This window comes from Pararge aegeria, chromosome 6 (genome assembly GCF_905163445.1).
Source record: "Pararge aegeria chromosome 6, ilParAegt1.1, whole genome shotgun sequence".
NCBI classification, from domain to species: Eukaryota; Metazoa; Arthropoda; class Insecta; order Lepidoptera; family Nymphalidae; genus Pararge; species Pararge aegeria.
Window position 1 is genome coordinate 4,795,043 of NC_053185.1, and position 25,034 is coordinate 4,820,076.

General features: G+C 36.0%; 1 protein-coding gene across 1 annotated transcript in view; it reads left to right on the forward strand.

The window, feature by feature from the left end:
• The window catches only part of LOC120624774 (T-box transcription factor TBX6), a 51,031-nt gene that overhangs the window by 13,444 nt on the left and 12,553 nt on the right, over window positions 1–25,034 (forward strand). Inside the window, exon 3 of the mRNA XM_039891502.1 lies at window positions 18,694–18,961. Coding sequence (XP_039747436.1) covers window positions 18,694–18,961 — 268 coding nt within the window. The remainder of the gene's footprint in view (window positions 1–18,693; window positions 18,962–25,034) is intronic.

A 25,034-nucleotide genomic window follows, 5' to 3' on the forward strand; every position in this document is an offset into this window, starting at 1 on the left:
TATTACTCTCCGTCTTCTCAATTAACTCTTGGCCAAAAATCAATTTGTTTAGTTGCTAAGTTTCAAACACATTTCCGCATTTATAATATTAAGGATTAAATAGTAGGTAGTAACTTAAGCGCAGTCCAATTGTTTTACTCAGTAAGTAATCTAACTGCATTTATTACTGTCATATATTATTTTTTTCAGTATAAGACCACAGACGAAAGATTAGAAATTTTGGTCTGTGTATTTGATTAAGATAGCAATGACGACAGCAAACACAATATTTTTCATATCGTTTAAACATTCAATACCTAACTCATACCTCGTTTACGATACCTATGTTACTCTCCATCATTTTAACTAACTCACTAATGCTATAAAATTATGTCGATTGGTTGCTTAGTAAGGGCGTAAAATAAGGACAAACAAACATACTTACGTATTTATAATATAACAAAACAAGAATAACAAGAATGCATTTAAAGAAGATACAGGTCAAACTGCATCCTTAATCATTTTAAAAGCTCCCTTGTTTATTGAAGTATGAAAAGATAAATTATAGATAGATAAATCATTATGTACTCATGTCTATCTTTCCCTAGTTTCGTAAAAGATATTGTACAAGTCGTGGCTGTGTAATCCCGATTGTCGACGAGAGCCACCCGTGCGCGCGATATGATCACCGCATCGCGGGATCACGACACGATGTCTATCTGCCACCCGCTACCGAAACCGTGCATTGTCTTTTACCCACGCATCCTACATACAAGCAACTAACAACTGTGTAACAACCACATATAATTTAAAATCCCTTGCATACAATTTAACTTACCTTGAAAATCGACACCAAAATTCATTTTCAACCCTGACTCTTTGGCAAAGGATATGAATTCCTTAATACGGATCTCACAAGCTAGGTTGATTAAAGTGATGGGTGACGATATGCGCAAGTACTGCCACGATTTTCTAATAAAAGTGTCACTTGGGTGTCATTGCAGCCCACTCTTGGTTTGTGAGAACAATGTTGTTTATCACGATTAAGTTTATATGAAAAAAATGCGTGATGAATCTTTCCTAGTCTAATTTTATATGATTCAACAAAAAGAGCTTTGTTACGGCCATGGTGTAATATTTGCAAGCTTAAAGCAAATATAGCACAGCGTAATGATGAAGTTTTCACCGGGGTATTTTCACTAATTTCCTTTCGCATTAAACCAGATACTGTAGCTTTGTTCTGTGGCAATAAACAAATTGAAGTTACCTTCTACAAAGCGTTTATCACTGCTTTCAACCGGTTCAACTTTGTGGAACGGACTCTTTTGCACCACTAAATGTAAGTGGATTAAAATCTTCGCAGCAGAAAGTGATGATGCAGTGTAAGATGGTAACGGGCTAACCTGTATGATAGTTATATTAAACCCATATCCCTAAATGGTTTCTACGCTACATCTTACTGGAACCCAAAATCGCTTAGCGGTACTTTGTCGGTAGGGGGGTAACTAGCCACAGCTGAAGCATCCAAACAGACAGGATATACATCCCCCTTACAAGGAGCACTTACATCAGTCTGTGCCCAATGATATCAAAATTCAAAAAATTCAAAATTCAAAATTCATTTATTTCAAGTAGGCCTACTATAAGCACTTTTGAAACGTCAAGTCTGTCTGTTTGTAGTGATTCTACCACCGGTTCGGAAGGCAGATTCTACTGAGAAGAAGCCGGCAAGAAACTCAGCAGTTGCTCTTTTCACTCAGCAGTTGCTCTTTTCAACTCAGCAGTTGCTATTTTCAAAAAATAAATAAATATCATACTTCCTCACAGTTCTCTAATTCTTGGGAAATCTTAAATGATCCATACACCAGCGCAATGGAATAATTGGAATAAAACACTGTGGGAAGGATTTCAGCGTCAACTGATCGGCGTAAATTGACGAACCGACATCACACATACTTCCCTGAAATATGTAACTAAGGGTCAATGTCAATAGAGTGTCACCCGCCATCGCTAATTGTGGTGACGCGGGCGCGGCGCGTTTGAGTCCGACACGTTACATGATTCCCGGTATAATCGCCTTGATCACCCGCCGACACCCGATGTGTTGCAAGCGATCAGCGATTGGGGTGAAAATTTGCTATGTTTTTTAAACGCCTCTTAGGTCTTTTTTTTTCCTTTGAAATAATAATTATCAATTACACCTAATCATTATCATAAATAAATACATATACTACGACAACACACCCAACCCCAAAGTAAGCATAGCTTGTGTTATGGGTACTAAGATGACTGATGAACATTTTTATGAATAATAGATACATAAATATTTATAATATACAGATAAACACCCTGGCACTGAAAAATATTCATGTTCATCACAAAAACAATTTCCAGTTGTGGGAATCGAACCCACGGCCTTTGACTCACAAAGCAGCGTCGCTGCGCCAGTCAGCCGACAAACAATTACAATTTGACGGCTGATTGACGCAGTTGAAAATTTATAGATCCGCATTTGGCCAGCGTGGTGGACTATGGCCTAAACACTTCTCTTTCCGAGAGGAGCCAGTGGTTTATAAAGTGGGCCGGTAACAAATCAATCAATAAATATATTATGACAATACACGCATCACCATCTCGTCTCAAAGTAAGCCTATCTTGTGTTATGGGTACTAAGGCGACGGATGAATATACATAAATACTTATAAAATACAGATAAACACCCAGACACTAAAACAATATTTCATCACACAAACATTTTTGTACAACATTGTAGAAATCGATCCTTGGGGTCAAGCATGGTTACAGCCAACTGCGCCAATCGGCCTTCAAATGTTATTAAAACAAGTCTGAATCCGAATAGAAAATTCTCTGAAAGGTTCTGGAATACATTCCGGACTCATGCGTTACACGTTATTTAAAAAGGGCGTAATTTACAACCTTTTGAAAAACCTTAAATTTAAAAACTAGCGGAAAAGCACTCTGAACAGTGGTCGAACATAACTGCAATCAAACAATTCGCAGACGATTCCTTCTTACCTTAACATTCAGTAAATCCATTTTACTATCAGAATATTATCTAATAACTTACATACATCAGTAACTCTCAATTTTGAATTATCACGTGCTACTTTATTCCAAGTTACTTGTACTATATTTCCTCATGTCGTCTTTTCATATCCTGTATTATTTTCCCCTTTTCCTTTTTCTGTTTAGAGGTAAATCATTACATTCTCTTGCATCGCCATTATAAGTTATTAATTGTTTAATTTTCGTTTCTTCGAATCACGTTATTTTTCGCTTCACTTAAACACTGGGCTTTCGAATGCCAATTAAATGCAACGATTTCACCACAATGCTATATTTTGACTTTTTGGTGTCAATTCAATTAACCTTTTCAGACGTAATAATACAAAAGCTATGATACAAATTTCGAGTTAACATTGCACATCATGAAGCATTATACATTTAAAGAAAAAAATTAAAAGATCGCCAAGGTAGGTATAATTAATTAACGGAATGACTTCGCATTTTAATCTCAAAATCTTATTGCATAAATATATAAACATAACTCGGCAGCCAATAACACAATCATTTAAACTGATGAGAATATTACCGCCTTTCGTTTTTTTTTTTTGCCAAAAAATACTTCCTTGTGTTCACACAAATAATGCATGCGATATCCTTTGCAATAAAAAAAGCAAATCGACAATTTTTAATCATCTTCAAAATAAGAGAGTTTATCGATTCGAAGCATTTTATTTTACTATATCTTACATAATTATTCTATATTAATGTTAAGAATCGTTATGATTTTTTTCATTTGAAAGGGTGTATTGCCTAATTGGTGTGGATATTATGAAGATCATCGGAGGTACAGTAGGTATGGTGCTACAGTCCTACCGGCCTGGAACCTACAAAAGTTACTTTAAGGTTTGAGTTGCTTATTTTAAATAAAATTTTGTTCTTTCAAGTTGACTGGAGTTACTTTGCTCATGGTGGTAAACTATTTGGTACCTACTGGAACCACTTGTCCTTATGTGTTATTGCATATGACGGAACAGTTGATTGCAAGTTTGTAGTCGTTTGTCTCAAAATTCAATATATCTTTGTGACGTCAACTCTACAGTCCGGTGAGGAGTTATAATGTAGGAAATCTATGATACTGCTTCCAAGCATCTTATTTTATAAACAGACCACACTTTTTTTCCCGCGGCTTTGTACGGGGCTTTCATTAATCCTGCGGGAACCGTACTTTTCCCGGGATAAAAGGCAGCTTACGTGTTAATCCAGCGTATAATTTATCTCCACTCCAAATTTTTTCAGAAGTTTTTGAGCAAACTTTCGTTTTTATAAACTTTAGATTTTTAATATCAAACTATCTAAATTAGTTATATATATTTGTTCGTTTCATTTTAATTATACTCTCCTGCTGAACTGATCTTGACATAAGTTCAGCTAGACGAAGCGGTACTTTCATTTACAAAGGTTTAACATTGCGCACACGTTTTTAAGTCGCGTTATTGATTAATCCAGTTTTCATAATACCATTGGCTTACAAGTTTTTTGCGTTAATAATTACTTCATATTTTAAATCTTCGAGTCACATATAAACAGTATAGATTTCTGTCTGTTCGGCGGAGTAACAATAATTTCAAAAGCAAAGCCGCTCGTCTGCTTGCTCCACACGATCCGAATTAATTTCAATTAACACACGCGGGCTTAATTGTGAATCGGGTGCGCATCGCGTGCGGCGGCCTCTTTGTCGGCGCGTCTGAACTCTTCTGCCACTCTAATTCGCAATATAAGCTGATCGCACATTAAAGCGCAGTTAGCCTCCGAATTCAAGACACGCTCTTAACCCACAACTGTCTTTCAAGTTTACAGCTAACTAAAAGCTAGAACCTATTATCGCGAGCTTTCCGCAGTAGACACTCACTTGATTGAAACTTCCACATTCGCCAGTCTTATGATAGTTGTTAACTCACCATCACCTTAAATTAGTGGTGACATGTTGTATGTATGAACGCTTTTCATACGTGCCTGTATACATGAATAAAACATTCTTGAATTACAATTTCAATTTGAAAATGGAAATTAAATGTGAAAATGAATTTACGATTAATTTGCTGTCCCATGCTTAAGCAACGTATTTCCCAGAGCTATATATGTAACGCTACTACATAAGATGCAATTGCTTTTTAATTTGTATTTGCGGCAGTTTGCGATCAACCTTGCGATGTGCGATTAGTATAACGGTGTTTGAGTATTTCTGAGTTCCTAAGGCGCGATAATTATGGAACGATTAAAGGCGATAACTACGGAATCAATTGAATAATTCCAGTTTTTTTATAAAGTCCCTTTCATAGATTGTGGTTTTTCATTATGGTAAGATGGTATAAAAACAAACCTATGTATTCGTCAACTTGAAAACGAACGCTCTATTTTAAACAAAGAAGTTTTTGAAGATTTTAATTTAATAAATACCAGCAAAAGCAAGGACAATGGTCAGAATTATTACTGCTAGAGTCAAAGGCTAGATGAGATACATACAAATTTCACTTAAAGCTAAGTTTTCTTGAGGACAGTCTTTTTTTAGTGTATGCGTTAACTTTTGATTGTGCGCAATTCAGATGGAGCATTACATGTACAAAAGTAGACTAATCTTTTGCGTTGATTCAAACAGACTGCTGTCGAGTATATATTAAACAAAAGCGTCATAATAATTATATCTCGCGTGTAGTACTCCTTAAATCGCTTTGGCGCTTCCTCGAAAAGCTTCCTAAAAATACAGGCGCCGCTCCATACTTCCGCCTCGCAATAATCGCCTCTGAGACAGCTACATACGTTCCCAGTTATCCATAGAGATGAGTCGGTTCTAGGTATAGCGGCTTTACGCTCGGCGGGCGGAGATCCTGCGCTTGATGGATGAACCGATTGATGATTCTTGCAACTCGCTACTGGCAAACGATTCCGCTGTATTCCGCGAAGATATGAGTTGAGGTAATTAGACAAAAGATTTAAGTTAACGTTTGAAGTTGAATACGATAAAGATATTCTCAAATAAAGAAGAGCTGGCCATAAGTAGGTGGCGACATGAGCAAAAAACTAAACTTCTATAAGTATTTTTGGTAGAGCTTTTGAAATTTTATCCATCTTCATTTTCTACATTCATCAATCAATTATTGCGGTTTTGGGACTCTTGGGTCATATCAGGCGTGAGCCTTTGGGAGCGAAATATAGCCAAGTCTGTCGTCTGCTTTATCTTGATATATATTTGTTTACCATTATAAAGCTGTCAATTATACAATATTGACAAAACACTTAAACTAATTAAGAAGAAATTTGTATAACTTTGGAAATTCATCATCATTCCCCTACCACTTAATGCGGCATTAGACCTAGGGTCGTCATTTCTTTAGACACAGTCCTGGACCAGGTGGTTGTGGGGAACCATCTGCATCTTTTAGCATTAGCATTGGCTCTCTATATAGCCAATGCTTGTCGTGTCGTGCAGTTTTTGTCATACTAGCTTTAAAAGTGCCTCAAATTTAGGTTTTTGTTGACCCAGATTTCATTGAAATTTTATTATATTTTAACAGAATGTTAATTGGAAAATAATCTTCAATCGATCTCAATATCTATCAGTAGATTTGTCGAGTGGGTGACCTTCCACTGTCTCAGTTTTTAAAATTCTAATCAGATTTTGTTTTATTTTAATTTTAGTGATTTTTTCACTGAATGATACTGTTTCATATTATTTTGAACAAATAATTATTGTACTTTGTAGGTAGGCAGTATAATTTAATATGTGGCCTACATTTTATGTTATGCAAAGTTGGAAAGTTTTGTGAGTACCATCAAATTTTTCATCCATTTCATAAAAAGCTTGTTTTTTAAATCTGTAACGAGTTTCATACATACTTTTCTAATCCTTTGAAAAAAGCGGAGTAAGCGAATAATAGGTTGTAATTTAATCGCTTGCATGTAATATCGCATACGTTTATTGGATATTTTTTAACTCGTAATTTAATGACCTAGTGAAATGTATTTTTCGAGTTCACATCGTGAATTTTCTTTTTCCTTTTTTCAGTTCGTCGCCTAATTAATTCCTATAGTAACGTGGATTGAATTATATGACATGAAAAATACTCTTATTCTGTTTAGCTAACTCTGTGTTACTTGTACGTCATCATCACCATCATCATATTAACCCATTACCGGCCCACTACAGGGTTGGGTCTCCTTCCACAATGAAAAGGGGTTAAGGCCGCAGTCCACCTCGCTGGCTCAGTGCGGATTGGTGGACTCCACACACCTTCGAGAACATTATGAAGAATTTTCAGGCATGCAGGTTTCCTCACGATGTTTTGCTTTACCGTTAGCTGTACATAACCGAGTTTAAATAACGGAACTTTTAGAACACAATACTACTATTTAAAATAAATCAACTTTGTGTAGTGATGATTTAGGGTAGTGAAATAGTACCTACAGTTTTAATAATATTGTGTATGAGAAATTTCATTATTATTGAATTCGATATCATGTTTTTATATTTCCTATCCATTATGCGGATTCGGAGGCTGTGATTTTGTGATATTAAAAAACAAGCTTCCACAATCTTAGAGATCTCTGTCTCAGATAAAAATCACCGCGTTTTGAGGTGATCATCAATTCTTCCCTATATCGCAGCTTTGACAGAATTATAATTAGAAACTGTCCGTCCTTATGGTTTGTCGTTTTTAATGTCGCTAGCCGGGTCCCATACTGCGCTCGCATTTCATTAGAGGAGTTAAAAAATTGGAAGATCTCATAAAACGGCGTGATTTATGCGCGGGCGGGAGCTAACGAGCGATCGCTAGTCGCCACTGCTGGGTTGCGCCTGCGCATCTTGCCGCGTTATGGGCACGATTTCTATTCACATTAGCTGTCATATTTTATTGAAGTAGCGCTTATAAGTTGCCATTAAAAATTTATATACTTATGAAAAATGTAGTCATCAGTTTTGTAACTGTTTATATTGAGAGAAAAAAAATGGTGTTGCCAACCACTATTAACATTGCATTGCAGTCATGCAGGAATTCATGGAATGTGTTTATAAATGCGCTTAAATTTGATTAGTACTACCTTAGCTAGATAAAAGATAAATAAACCGCCGATTCTAACAGCAAAAAACCTAATAATCCGTACCCTTAGTACAAGAATTGTGCGTTTCGAATATCGATACTCTTGAACTTCATAGTTGTTAGCTTTCAACCTTACCAAATTTCTACAGAGAGCACTGTAATTGTTAAATAAGAAACAAGATTACTGAATTTGCGTCTATTAACCTAGGCAAGAGAACGAGGCAGTCTAAATCTTTACATGGTATAAAACAAAGTAGCTCTCGCTGTTTGTTCGCTTAGAATTTTAAAGTGTTCAACGGAACTTAATGCAGTTATAGCAATTCAAGTGTAAGGTTTATAAGCAGTATACATGCAGATCATAATAAAGAATAGACATGCAATTCAAAGATTTGGCTAGATGAAAATCGCGCGTCGAATCATTATCCTTATTAAATTAACCTATACGTGGGTAATCCTTATTCATATATCACTAAGTAGTGAGACACCCTGTACTTAACCATTGCATCCAAAGCAGGTCGCTATTCTACTATAAATAAAAGACAAAAAGAGAGATTACTTATTAGTTTAACTTAGCAGTATCGTACAAAAGACAAAAGGGAAAGAGGAGAGTCTATCCAAGCGCCGGCGCCGGCAGATCCTTTGCTCAAAGCGATTGTCCTTAAATTGCGAAGATACCAGCATGATACCGACAAACATACTGTAATTTAGTTGACATTTAGTGCGGGCGGACTGCGGCCGTGCGTGGACAAAGCTTATCTCCCGGCCGCATCTAAAGCCTATTATGCGCCTTTTGACGCCGATCAATGCGGACAACAGATCATTTAGATAACGACATGAGATACATCTAAGCGATTCCGATCTCGATCGCGCAGGATATCTTTGTGTTTTGCAAGAAACAAATATTTATTTACGATGCTCTTGGATCTGTCTTGGATTCTAAATTAAAGATTGCTGATGAATGAATCCCAGCACGCACCTCTAACTTTGTATGTGCGTTTTAAGCAATTAAATTATCACTTGCTTCAATGGTGAAGGAAAACAACGCGAGGAAACCTGCATGCCTGAGATTTTTCCATTATGTTCTCAAAGGCGTTTGAGTCCGCCAATCCGCTGGGCCAACGTGGTGGACTATGGCCTTAACCCCTTCCCGCTTTGGGAGGAGACCCGTGCTCTGTAGTGGACCGTTGATATGATGATGATGATGAATGCACTAAAAATATTTTTTTCAATGTGAATGTGTACAATTAGTTTTTTCAGGTATTTTTCAATGTGGAAAAATACCTTTACCATTATTAGCAGACTTAGTTAATCTTAGTAGGTACTCCTAAGACTACGGATACGAACTACCTCTTTCTCGGTTTGATTCCTGGGTCTGAACAAAACTGGAGTTAAGAAATAAGCGTTGTCTATTTTCTTGATCACGAACGTGTTGAGACGACGATCCCATGCCGGTTATTATAACTAACATGTGATGAAATAAAAATATTATAGCTTTTTTTTATACAGAATGCCTGACGCATACAACTTCGGTGGAGGAAACTTGGTTACGTTGGGCTTGCACCCACTAAATACTCTGTGTTCCAAGACGAACCCATAAGCGAGAATATAGGATACACTTACCACATAACCACACCCTCGCCCAAAAACCCGATAGTTACTGATAGGATGATATTACAATACAATAAACTTACATGATATGATATTACCAACTGTTTCAGCAATAAAAATTTTTTGGCCACGGAACGTAGTAGATCTTAAAACATCGTTTATAACTGTTTTAATTTTTTTATCATCATCATTATTAAAAACATTAAACCGTCCATTCCTGGACTAAAGGCATTCCCATAGAAGGGTTTGCCCAGTTTAACAACAGAACAGATAGATTGATGATTTCAGTAGATGCTAGTAGTAGCAAATGTGTTCTGATTCCACCCGTCACCATAATAAGAATAACGGAAAAATAGTATAGTAATAATGTTTTAAAATAAGACTAAGAAAAGGTAGAGTGAAAGTATCTAAAAATAAAGAAGCTCTACATACTAGAATGAGTTTAAAAAAATGTGATTCAGAACCCCCGTTAGTCATTTCGAATAACCAATTTAATATAAATTCTAAATTTATTCCACGTTAAAGCCGTAACACCAGCGAATTCGATACCCGATAATCGTGATCGAGAGTTAATTGCGGCGGTGATCTCAAAAGACAATTTTATAATCTGCGAACGTATTACGAAATGGATGCAATTGGCGAACGCTGCCTTTAAAATGTAAAGACGCCGACGGGGCGATTAAAAATTTTAATTTCCGCAAAAGAGTCGGTGTTTGGGGTAGTAGTAAATTTTGCAAACGGACATAAACATGTCGCAGGTGCACAGCAGGCGACCTTTGTCTGTCGCACGACGTCATGTCGCCTTTACGCCTGTCGCTCTAATCTAACTAGGCGTTATTTAACTGAGTTCGGACATGGCGCGTATTGTTTCAAATCATTTTTGCTTTGTTTTATTGCTTTATTCATAAGCGTACCTTAAGTTTTTGTCTCGGTGGGTCTGGATTTAGACTTAGTAAATGCAGAGTACTTAATTTTTGTTATTTATCAATGTAAGAAAAGTTAAATATTGTTTTTCAGTGACGAATTCAATAGGTTTAATTAGAAATCACATGTAAAGTAATGAATAAACGAACTATTAGTAATAAAAATAGTACTTATCGAACAAAATATCGGAAGCCGATAAGCCGATGCACTGGGTATTTACATACCTGTCAATCTTGGCTAGTTTCTGCATTTTATATAGGTAACAACAAATTTTTGTTATCCTAAGGCCCGCAACCAGGGTTATTTTCTTTAACTCAGATTTAGCTGCTAATACGGGTTTAAATAACAACTATGCCTTATGCAACCAGGTGTTAGGGACTAACCTAGGGATATACCCACCAATTTTTTAGTTTTTACCTACCAATATTGGAGAGTTAAACAACTAACTCAGAATTAGTAATTACATAATTGACAAGTATGAGAAAGCCTTTTGGTGGCGAGTTGACAATGCAATTACACAAAAAAGTAAAGTTAAAGTAGGCATAGTTTCGAAAATTCAAATAACCCAAACATATAAAACGTGAGACAGAAATACACAGTGTTGTAGGGCAAAAGAGACGCATAAAGTCATTCATTCATAGGTCACTAACTCATATTTGCGCGAATTATATTACGGGACCGATATTACTAGCGTAAAATAAAGAAATCCCGAGTTGACTAACTCTGTTTCTTATCATTGGTGCAACACAATATAGAATGAAAATGTTAACCATTTAACCTGAACTTAAAAAACCCCGTGTTACATAATTTCTAGCTATTGTTGCAAGCGGGCCTTGTTAGTTTGTTTGCAAGTTATTTTTTCCGCCATTAATGTAAATATTAACTCTTTGATGTTTACAAAAGGATATGTTATTTATTGATTACGATTTATAATCATTAATATATTTATCTTTATGCTTGTCTATTTTTTAACAATATAACTAAAACCTATTGACATGCGGAAAAATTGTTTAAACGTGCACCCGGTTCCAAATGTTCCGAAATCCATTTTTTTTTTGCCACCTGCCCGCAGTGGGCAAAAAGCGGTCGATTAAACAAAAACTTGAACTGAAAGATAAAACGTTTTTGTCACGATCGTTATGATTGAGGTGCTGTCGCTGATTTTAAACAAAGAGAAATAGATAGAAGTTCCATCAATATGCTAATCCCGAGTTACGTCGGTACGATACCGAACGTTTTTTTAAACGTCCCTAAATTGGTTTATTTGTTTTGTTACATGCGTCTTTCCGAGTCTACTCGTATTTGCAGAGGCGACTGGCGAGTCCACGGAGCATGTGGTCTTTCTTTTTTAAATCACGAAACAACTACGTGGACGTTTGTGAAAATATTTACGACTCTTGTTTGCATACAAAATTATTAGGTTCATTTCAGCTACAAGAACAAATTGCTCTGAACCGCCCTTTAAATGTAACTATGATGTTTTGATATAGGGTTGGATAAGGTTATATTTTAATAGCAGGGTATTTATACCGTAGTTTCTCATCAATGCCTGATCCCAAAGCCGGATGGAATAACAACGTAGTATCCAGATGAGACTAATAGCAATATTGTTTCCTGTTTGCATAGCAAGATTCCATAGATTACATAGATTCATTATGTAATTTTGACCTTACATTCAAAATTACATAATGAATCTATGTAAAAAATAGGGTTTATATTTTTAAATACACAAATTTTTTTTTTAAGTACACTCTCTCTCGGCCTCTGCCTCTAGTAAGGAAATCTGCTTTTTTACCGAAAAAAGCTAGCGAGAAACTCAACAGTTGCTCTTTTCTGAAATAAATATTTTTCTAGTTGAGCTACAGAATTGATTTTATTTTATTATGTATCTCTCCATCATTAATATTGTTTGGCATTTATTTGGCATGGTATGAGCTTTTGTAATTCATGAAACAATTAAAATCGCAGTTACATATATTTCAAATATCTATTAAAGTCATTGAAATCGAAGTAGATTTAAAAAAAACAACAAATTAAATCTGTAGATTCTAGAATATTCTTGAATAATGAAAGCAAAAGGAGGATCGGTACTTAGTTAATAAGTCAACAACAAACATCGACACAACATTGCTAATCACAAACAAAACAAAGCAGGCTTACCTTGCAGCGATTCTCACGGGCCGGGGTGCCAGAGTCCTCCAAGCGAACAATTTGACACATCCAGGTGTCCGATTTTTTACGTACAACACAATAGAGTAGGAGTGTTTGAGTGTTTACCCAGGCTCACATCTGGGCCGAGCGAACCTCTCATATAGACGCTAATGAATAGCTATAGGGAGTTTTTCGAGGACTCTAACTAGAGGAAACTAAATGGGCAGTAACAAAGCTCTACAATATCAAACATCGCCAGACTGATTCCAATAAAAATCATTTCGCGTTGTACTCGTTACCGTTATTTCGTTATTTATTTTGTTGCGGCCAAAAAACCCTTCATCCGTTTAGACGTTATTTCAGTGCTAAATTCAAGTTAACGGTAATTTTTTACTGATAATGTTACGATAGAAATTTTAGCTATCATCTTCATTTCAACCGATGTATAAAATACCCGGGCAAAATAGCCAGTAATAAATCCCGCATCACTGAACATAGGTATTTAAAACTGATTTTTTCGATGTCTCCAGATCGCCCGCGATCAGCTTTCCCGCTAAGATTGTAGTGCGGGCTCCATTGCCACACCTTGAATCCCTTGGCTCTGCGAGTTATGTGCAACTCTAGCTCAAAAACTCGCTTAGCTATATTGGTGTCTCTGATTCTTCAAAGAATCTCTTCTGATGTGATTAAATAGCAGCCCCCCGAATAGTTCTCTCGCTAAACGAATTGAATACTTACTATACAAGTCATGCCTTCGGGGAAAGGTGCCAAGAATGCTGACTGCATTCCCGCGCTAAACAGCCAAATAACAAAAACAGTGGTTAACAAAACAAGGAATTTCAAAATTCCAATCTAAGTTGCTTTATCGAGGAACCTGCCCATCTTTTCTTATTTTCCAAGTCGGTGTTCAAGTAATCTTATTATAAAGTTAGGCCACTTGAAAGAGTTAGACAACTTGTTTATTCTTCAGTGAATGAAGCAGTCGAGCAGATGTCGAAGACAAGGACGTGGTTGTCGCATTAACGAGCGCATTACTCCTTAACATTGAACTTGGCGATAAAACAACCATGAAATCAGTAGTAAAGATAATTCGGAGTCGTGAAGGAAGGTTAGGGATAGATAATTTTACTGCTCCGTCGAGTGATGTGATGTTAATGCCACTTCACGATTTTATATAGCTACTGTAGTTGCTCAAACATTTTATCTATCTAATGGTCGCAGTGTTATGGTTAATAGAAGTTAACCTGTTTCACAATTTTCCTTACCCGTTATAAGAATTTTTGAGGATATAGCCAACTTTTGTATTACTTATCAGTTTGATGGGATCATTTTTAATTTTCGTGGATTGTTTTATAGGTTGTTTTACCTATGGGTAAAAGTTCACAACGGAGTGTTGATACGCGTATGGACGTGAATAGGCGGATACGCATGCACAAATGGCATTCGCGGTCCGTTTAGCTAAGTTTTCGAGTGCGGATGCGAGAGCGGATGTGGCGGTTTCTTCCCGCGCCCCGCTCAGTTAGCGCCTCCGTGCGGCAATTGGCATGTTGTTACCGATTTATGACCCACTCTAAACTTTATTCAACACTATTTTGGTGGTCCCATTGTATTCGGCTGAGCCCCTTCCCACCGGCGAAGCCTCCGCGGCTTAGCGCACCCTCCACCGCCTTTTATGGCGCTCCCTTTTTATAGGCTCCTTATTTCATTTGCATTGACGTATAACATATCGTTAAAGCGACATGAACAAACCATTTATGATTGCTACAATATCGTTAATTCGTAAATTTAACCCTTAACAGTTTTATTATTTGAGGTGTAATGAAAGTTGATATTATTTCGTGTTAATCGTTAACAGCGATCGCTTTATAAATTTCGTGCATAATGAGGTCGAAATAATTAAATTTTTCCCTGTCTCCGTAAATGTTGTTATTAATTACGGTGCGTAGGTCTGTGCTTCGAATTTTTCGCGTGCGCAAAAATGACAAAATTTTAACATGAATCTTTTAATAAGCAGTCTTAAGATAACAAAACTCAAACAAAACTGTCATATTAATTACCAGCGGGATAACTTAGCCGAGTAAGTATCAATAGCCAGGCCATAAATGTAGCATTAAAAGTAAGTATCGAAGATATCTAGAGGTTTTCTCTCTGCGGCAGTTGTTTGTAATAGGCTTTTAAAAGCTCTGCCGGGGGGGCTATTGCGCATAAATTTTGCGCTTCGATCGTCACCTTTGTCGGCGCATTCAAAAGGGACGATAAATGGACAAGTTTCGATAAGGACGCCTCGAACGGTAGCAAGGGATTTGTCGATGTACGGTCAACACGAGGCGTCGACTGGTACGAGTATTGAAAGTACATATTTGAGTTTATACTGAGTGTTTATGTTTGAACAACCCTGGGACGTGTGTCAATACTGTCGAGGACGTAAGGATACTGGATTTTTGTTATCGGATACTTTAAGAGTGAAGGCTTTATGTTGCTGTAGGTAATATAATAAGAAATTTTTAAATAATTTATATCTAAATAAATTCGAGTAGAGTTTACGATATTATACCATTATACATATCCCTTTATTATAATTCTTTTAGGTTAGAAACATACAGAAAAAATTACAAAAGCAGTAGAATAAGAATTTATAATTGTAGATAAGAAGTGGGTTGTGTTGTTATTATTGTTATTAAAATTGTGAAAGTGTATTTATAAAAAGTCCTCAATTGACGTATGGATATATTTAAAGAGTCGAAGGTACTTAAGGTAGTAAAAACAAATTATACAAACTAGGTTTCTCTTTTTACAGCCCAAAGTTATTTAATACTGACTGACTGCCTGATTGTGTTGAAATTTGGGAAACCAATAGCTAATATAACTTTGGAAACGTGTTTAAGAAAGGACTTTTGAAAATTCATCCTGTGAGAGGAAAAATAGGGGTTTGAAGTTTGTGTGCAAATCGAACTTAACGTGAGCTAAGCTAGATTTTTTTTCATTATTTCAACTAGTGATTAACTTAGTGATTAAGTAAAAAAAAATTACTATGTTGTTGCAACAATGTATGGATGTTAACGTCTGAAAATAAATGTTAATTATATTATTATCATAACGTGTAAACTGAGAGAAAGTTCCAATGCACCTATATACCTACTTAAACAGTTGTTTCAAAACCAATCAAACTATTTCGTTTGTCCCCGCCGCTATCCTTAACCGAGCGTCGCAGCATCGCATCACGTAAGGCGGTAGCCGATGTCGTAAAGTTTAAATGGAAGCTAATTTAGTGTGCTGTTAATTGTGTGTGTGTCGGCGCGTTATCGGTGTGCATTAGCGGTCTCCGAGGCGGTTGATAACCGCTGTTATGACGGATGACTGCGCGAGTTGGACACTGATAACGGCAGCTTTGATGGCCGACTGAGACTATGAAGTCACAAGGGGAAATTATACTAAGCTATTTAGTTTGTCATTGTTTTTGTTACAGCAATGTAAGTATAGTTAACTAGTTGTAGTTGAGTTCTACGTCCACGTTTATAACGGTTAAAAAATGCAATGCGGTTATGCTAATATGGTTTCTTATTTAGGGCATAAAGTAAGGACAAACAAAAAAACACACTTTCGCATTTATAATAGAGTAAGGATTGTTTCTTACATGTCTTATCACAATTTTCCGTTACTTTTTAAAGTCTAATGCATATTTTTAAAAAATCAATACAGAAAATTTCATCTTATTATACTTAATATACTTTTATCCTATTTTAATTGTTTCATTTATTTTTGTGTGCTTCAATGTGACGATAACGACAGATATATGAAAACTATTTTATTTTTAAATATTAAACCGATTAAGCGCATTCTATTGGCTCTGGTTCTAAGCAGAGGGTAGCAGTGACAATTAAAGAAAATAAGTAGGTATTTTTAATTCAATAAAATTTCAGCTACAATAGTGTACAAATATAAGCATACAGAAAGACGGAAGAACTATAATAGTTCCACAAGCAAACGGAACTCTAAAAAGTGTAGGTATACCTAATGGGTTAAAGATAACAAATTGTATAGACAATCATTTTAAACGTTCAGCTAAGTAATCTATATCTATTCGCTATCAGCGGTGCACTATTAAAAAGTCAATAATATATGATTCGCTAAGACGTATACTATCTAAGAAGCCCACCGGGCAGCCGATACCTCTACCTTTGATAAGTAGGCGCCATCTTTATGACGAGTGGCGACCCACGAACGGGTGCCAAAAGCCCTCCATTCCTCATTGATCAACACTTTTACTCCTATCACATATTTTATACGCACGATAAAATACACTTACAAACATGCAACCATTGTCTATAGGTACCCTTGTCTATGGCTCTGTGGAATCTATGGGTCGTCGTCGTAATTTTATTATCGGCTCTTTTGTCCCACAAAGCTATCTTTTGTACACTGTTAAGTGTTAGTTTTTTAAGTGAAGCTTCAATTTTGTTTTATTTATGTTTATTCAAATTTGGAACACCTTGCGTGTATACCACTATCCTATGTTAGAATTTGATACGCGTATTTAGATACAATTTAAAAGGATTGATGCCACGTAAAACTAATTTACAATTTCCTTATGTGGAAAATTGTGAATATTAGTTCCTTAACCATACCTATAAGTTTGAACTGCGGTAACTCAAATCCACGCTGACCAGAGCAGGCAAAAAAGAGTAAGTTTTAGCACAACAGGCGTAAAATTACACAAGTGCTAAAATCTTAAAATGTAAATTATTAAAAATTAAACTGATTTCAAAATGCACGATAAAGTTAAACCGAACGATCGTCCGACTTCAAAACCCGTACCTAAAAACCAATTTTTATACATATTATTTTTCGAAAATAATTTTTATTAGTGTGAAATAAAAAGAAACCGTTTTGAAATTTCCATACTTAATTACCAGTATTACCTCCATCCTAATTGTACCTATTACAATAAAATTCACACCGGTGCAGTGACTTGAAAGTCGAAGGTGATAATTACATTATGTATTATCACAACGTCAAATGGAATTGTATGATTTTCTAATAAAATTATCATGGTCTGTCTATTTTATTACCATTAAGCATGTATGTAAAATCTGTGAACATTTCGTTAGGGATTACATATTGACACTGGCGGATGCCAGTAACTTCGCCAGCGTAGAATTTTTTAATATACCTACCTTGAGAAATTAATAACATGTCTTGCGGAATTTTCCTACGCGGTCTAAGCTCGTCTCTTCTTATTTTAAAACCAAAACCCCAATACTCAAGTTTACGCACAGGCAAGAGGCCCACAACACATGAGTTATATCTTTTCTGGATTCCAAAGCTTAAACTTTGGGTTAAATAAATCCCAGATTGGATCACCAAATGTATTGATCACAGTCAATCAATAGCCTTAAAGGCTATAATAGTTCACTGCTCGACTAAAGGCCTCTTCAAAACAAACGGGTTGGTGATCTCAGTAGATTATAGAAGAAGCAAAGAGGCCGCAGCTGCCCGTTTTCCGTTATATTCACTTAGCCGCCTCGTACGACAAGCGCGGTAAGAAAAGGGCTAGTGAAAACTGTATTTCGACCGACACGGCACTCGGATCTGCCATCACTACACGACGCAATAATAAGAGCTTATTGATCATAGTAGTAGGACAGTGGCGTGCATGGAGGGTATGCACAGGGTATGCAGATGATATAAAATGAAGAAAATCTTCAGTACGAGTTTTAAAAAACTTAAGGATATGCTTTATAATAGTTATAAAAGCCTACCCTCAAGTAATTATAACTCGTACTGGAGATCATCATCTGCATACCCTGTGCGTATCCTCTATGCACGACACTGTAGTAGGATCGTTATCAACGTAGCATCGTTCTACTATAAAGAAAAACAGTTAAATGTTAACTTATTTTGTCCACAGGCGTATGTTTCCGTCCCTCCGCGTATCCCTAAGCGGACTCGACCCTCGGGAAGAGTACTGCGTTCTCCTCGAACTCTCCTTGGTGGGCAGACGCCGTTGGCGTTGGGCGGGAGGCGCTTGGACTGCTGCTGGAGGCGCAGAACCACAATCCCCACGTCGGTTAATGCTGCACCCTGATTCACCAGCGCCTGGGCACCATTGGACAGCCAACCCGGTCTCGTTTAGTAAACTCAAGCTGACCAACAATACGATGGACGCGCAAGGACATGTAAGTGTGGTTTATTTCTACTTATAGAACAAAAGAACATACGGGGCAGTTTTTGGGGACCGCCGATAGAAGTGGAAAGTTAATCTATTTGAACGTAAATACCTAAATTATACACAATATACATTAATAATAATATAGCTCGTGGAAAGCTTTCGGTGACGATTTCGAGAGTTATATGATTTTTTTTTCACCCAAAACGAGCTAAACGCGCCTAAAGAATTTTTTACTTAAAAAACTGTTACGGTCTCCACGTATATCGATATTACTGTATGATTAAACAACCATTGTACAGCAGTGGCAGCACATTGTTGCCATAAAGCATTGTAATGGCATAATAAGGAAAAATCTACGAACCCTAAATTTTTTATTGATAAGTGCTTACCTTGTACTGGAGCACTATATGAGTTAATGGCTAGCACATTAAAAACTTCTAGAACGTTTCTGGTCGAAATAGCGTGTTCAATAGTAGGTATTTATTTTTTAATTCAAAAAATTGCAAATCCATAAGCTGTGACTCTACTATAAGTCAGACCATACATGACTATGATGTAGAGACATGTTTCAGGCCTGAAATATCTTACGGTTTAATTATATATGTAGTTATAAAACACTCCCAAATAAAAGCAATAAATCCCTTTTTTTTATATCTAAATAGAATGCATAAATGTCTGATCTACTGACCAAAATTCCATATTTAATTTTAACCAAATTTAATTAATTATCGATTTTATTATCTAAATATAAATCTCCTGTTCCATGGGCCTTTTTTAAATGATTGAGAACGAAAAAGAAAAGCTTGTTTCGGACGACGCGTACGTAAGCTGATTTCCATACAAAATCGTGACTATGTTGTACCACCACATACTACACAGGCAACGCCTACCAAACCACTTCCCTCTACGAAGCATAGCTACGAAACTGTCTCAAGTTATTTTTAACCTTAAAGCTCTAGAAATAGAATACAAAATTAATTGATTATTAACACAACGTAGCCGTAGAAAGTATAAAAAGTAAACTTTATCGAAATGTGGCAATGAAATATCAACCTTATCACGTTTATACAGAGAGATGATATTTTTTTACATGTTTAGGTTTTATGAATACGCCACAGAATTTTTAAGGACTGTAACATCATTAAAATGAAAGAACTTTGTTTATGAAAGCTGAGCCAACTATTGTAACAAACGATTTTTGTTATGACAATGATAAGGCTAGCGACAGACGCTTTAATTAATCTCCTGGACAAATATTTGGGCAAATGTTTGAGATATTCCATTACCCATGCTGTACTTAAGGATAGTAATGGTGTAGATTTTATAAGATAAAGACGTTAACCGATGGTTCCGTGAAAAAATAGGTAGATTTGCTTAATTTAGTCCCTTTAAGGTTCTATTTAGGTCATCATCGGGGCCTCAAGTTAATTTAGTTGCCAATAGGGCTCGCGCCTTATTATAGGTTCCGCACCATTAAACTGCGTTATCATATGAAGAGCGTACAAAATTACTATAACCGTAATTATTCGTTTAAAAGGTAATTTAAAGTTTAGGCTTTCCGTTTAAACTCTTGTTCCTTAGAAATACGCCCCCTGATCTGCAGGCCAGCCTATATTCCTATAGTGTAGTTAGCTTAGGGACTTAGCGTTACATTAGATTTAACCTGAATTAAGCTGGAGAGTGTACTCAAGAACTGTTTGTTCTAGTTCCCCCCAGCGCCTTTTTACCATCGAACTGCGAGGCACCGTAAGGATCTGCATCCCTACGTGGTCGATATACCGCGGACGCGTACGAAGCGCTTCGCATCTTCGTTTCTGATCCGCACCGCTAAGATCTGGAATCCTCTTCCAGCTTCCATTTTCCCCAGTTCCTACAACCTGAGTACCTTCAAATCAAGAGTGAATAGGCATCTTCTAGGCAAGCGCGCTCCACCTTAGGCTGCATCATCGCTTACCATCATGTGTGATTGCAGTCAAGCGCTAGTCTATAAAGATTAAAAAAAAAAAAAAATATCATTAAATACTTCCATAGACCTGAACAAGGTATTTAACCCTGGACCTCTCACTGCTGCAGAAAGATCGTCTACTCTCAAAGTTTCATCATCATCATCCATAGCCGACTAACGTCCCACTGCTGGGCATAGACCTCCTCTCTCATTTGAAAGACGGTTTTAGAGCATAGACCCACCATGCTGCTCTAATTCGGGTTCCTTCCTCCAATCCACAACACAATTGAGTAATAATAACCAGGAAAGACGGTTTTTGCGTGCTCCGGGCACCGATTTTTTTCTAAAGAAAATACACAATACCTTATATAATTTGGTTCGATCTGGGATTCGAACCCATGACCTCGTTATTCGCAGTTGAACATGCTAAACAGGCAGTTCCCAAAGTATACTTTTATGTAACAATGAAAATTCTAATAAAAAATAAAAAACAATTCGAAGAGTCCCAACCTTACCCCAAGGCGCGTACCAAATATCGGTAGATATTTGGTAAACATGGGAAAAATAAAAACAGACAAGATTATGATGCGTCTTGGCAATCTCTTGCGCTTCGATGCTTAATTTGTAACCGTGCAAAGGCGCGTAAATAACGCCTAAGTAGCCCTTTTTTTGGATATTTTTTTTTTTTTTTTTATAAAACAGTGCTACAGGTGATCGTATATGTAGATATCTATGGGAATATTTAACCGACTTTATACGGCAATGGAACAGGTGTTCGTATGAACAAATATTTATGAGAAAAATAAAATTGAGCAGTATTCTAAACTGATATGAACGAAACAAGAAAGTTCTATTCTATGTGTTTATACGTACCTAAACAAACGTCAGTGCATAACAATTTATTCAAAATATATTTTCACATTTGCATGATTATTTTTGTACCCATGTAGGAATAGTTGATTCTTTATTATTTTTAACACATGCTTAATAATGCAACAATCAAAGAATTTTATTATGTCAGTTTTCTTTCAATCACTTGAACAAAGTTTACAGCAGATCGATTCGCGGAAAAATCTATTAATATCAAAATAAATACGATTATTATTGAAATCCTTCTTTTTAAATCGATTAGAAATAGGTAGGTTAGTAGTGTAGGGGATAAGCCGTTATTAAACTTCTAAAATTAAAAAAGACCAAAAAATGAATGAATGTTATTGAGATATTACTTAATTTTGAAATTCGAACTTTTAAAAATATGCTCGCCTTATTAATAGGGACGTTGCTATGTTCGAAAATCCCTAGTCTCCACACACCTTCCTATTTTCTAGTAGATGCGAAGCTTAAAAACGTTTCTAGAAATTCAAAAGTTCTCCTAAATACCATTGATATGTCACATAAATATAAAATACAGTTATTTGGCGTGTACTTGTAAATACAGATGTCGGCCCTTTTGTGCACCCTTAAAAGAATGGCTACCGATTCCAAAGCATATCCATTCTCGTGGAAACTACGCATGATTTGCGCACTTGAGGTTTCGGCACCTGATATAAAGAAGCCTTTTCTGCCATTATCCCGCTATTGTTCGACGTTTTTTAACGCAACATCAAAGTATCTCACAAATCACAATACACTTCACGTCTCTTTGTGTAAGGGTGTAGCTAATTATGGCACGGATTAAGTTCCAAGGCAATATTGCTAAAAAGGGGTTATAGCGAAAGGATTTTGTCTTTTATCTTAATGCCTATGTTATAAGCTATTTATTTTCAGTACTTTTCGAACTATCCGCGTTTGTTTAAGGCTTTTTCTCATCATTGGATTTACAAAAGAGCTCCAAATTTCTTATTCTTATTTTCTTTTATTTATTTATGTAGAAACGTGGCAATAAAGCTCTGTGATCAACGGAATGTATTTATATAGATTAGTGTGTCCCACAATAATGTATTTTATTTTGTGAACATGTAGGCAAGACTGCCGAGATGACTTCACAATTGCAGTTACGATTGTGTTTAGCAAATATTGGTTTAAGTGTTACTTTGCAAAAGTCCGTGATAAACAATGAATTTTCTACATCGGTAACAAGTATGTCCGTCTGTTTGTTGGTTTGCTGATACAATTTGACACTCATGTAGCTTGTATCCCAGAGATGGACATAGGATAATACTTATCCCAGAAAAACTTGTGGTAAAAGTTACAATAGCATTGGTATCCTATGCATGGCTTGACCGCTTACGTAAAATTTCATCAAGATTTCTTGATGAAATTTTAAATGAAAATAGTTATCCTGGAGACGGCCATAAAGGGTTTCAGCGATTTCTATTAAAACCCAAAATAAACATTGAAGACATCGTGAGCATTATGGTAGCTTTTCTATGTATAATAATTGCTATCTCAATTAGTAGATAGTATATAAAATGAAAAACATGTTATGATTATTAATTAAAACTTAACGTAACATAAGTTAAGTTTAAATAATTATTTATACAATGTTCTACAAATATATCTTCTTTCCAAATCAAAATTAATTATAAAAGTTGGAAGGGTATCGAAACATGCAAAAGGAAGTTACAAAAAATAAAGTCTTAGGCTTGTTTGTTCAACACATTTACCACTATCGGTACAAGCAATCTCTGATGTAGGTTCTTACATTTGGTTTCCGACGGCGAATCTGAAGAAATGTACGGAAGCGTGTTAACTTCAAGTTTATCATTATAATTAAAACTTTTTTTTTTTATTTATAAAGCTTGCTAGCAAAGTTCGCACTTTTTTATAATGTTGTTATCGGAAACAATGAAACGTTGATTTAATATGTTACTGTTTGTTAGCTAATTGCAATGAAAACATTAATAATTAAAGTTTAAATTAAATATGCTTTTAGCTCTTCATTAAGTCCTGGCTTTTACCGCCAATGTATACTTACTTACTTTTGACTCACTGAGTCATTTTTCTAGGTGTGTTCACACTGCCATCTTCATAACAATGTAGGTATTTCATGAAAGTGTTTGGTTATTGATATACGAAGCAGCTATTTATTGTTGAATGTATCCTATTAAATTTTTACCCTTAACATAAAAAAGGACATAGCTTTTAAAGAAATTATTTTTTCAAGCGTCCCAAAATTATCATCTTTAAAAATTTAGTTTCTCGAAAACAGTCGATACATAAATATTTGCGTCGCAACTATTGTTTATAGCCAAGTTCCCATGTAATCGGGAATTAATGCCAGACAGAAATAGCATAGCCTGGACGGAGTTAGCTAGTATAAAACACAGAATGATGATTATTTCCCAACAAAACGTATATTTAAAGTTCCCAGAGAAAACGATGCAAAAAATACAATATATCATAGTGTTTTATTGTTATCTGTGACTTCAATCTCCTTTGATTGAGCGCATATCAGGTTGATGGACGAGCTTCCGAATACGGTGAAACTTTTATATTGTCCGTCTGTCAATCCGTCCGCTCCGTATTGCGTTTGATACGCGTCATCAAACTGATGGGTATCTATTTTACTTGCACTAAAAATTAAAAGTAAATAAGTAGGCACGTACTTTACCAATGGTAGTACACTAGTATAAACTTTTCGTCTTGACTAAAGACTGAAAAGTAAAAGTGATAGGATCCTGCAGGCTTCAGAGAATGTGAAGTCTTACGCGGTATATCTAACGACGGAAATAAATAATACCTAGTCAATGGCTATTATGTTGACGGCCAATCAGATTACATTGGAAATTGTTGATAATGAAAAAGAGCAATTGCTGAGTTTCTTGCTGGCTTCTTCTCGGTAGAATCTGCCTTACGAACCGGTGGAGTCACTACACACAGACAGACTTGACGTTTCAAAAGCGTTCATATTAGGCCTACCTGAAATAAATGAATTTTGAATTTTCTTTAGAATTTTTAAAAACTTCACACAGACAGACTTGACATTACAAAAGTGCTTATATTAGGCCTACTTGAAATAATTGAATTTTGAATTTTCTTTTGAATTCTTAAACAACCTCTCCTCTTTCCGTGGGTGCTGTATAAAGATATGAAGAGAATGTAACTGAGAACAGGCGGCAGCCCTGTTCTCGCTCTCCGGGCTACTATACTCCCTTGTGCTGCGATCACGAGCCCGTCTGCTCAGCGTGTTGAT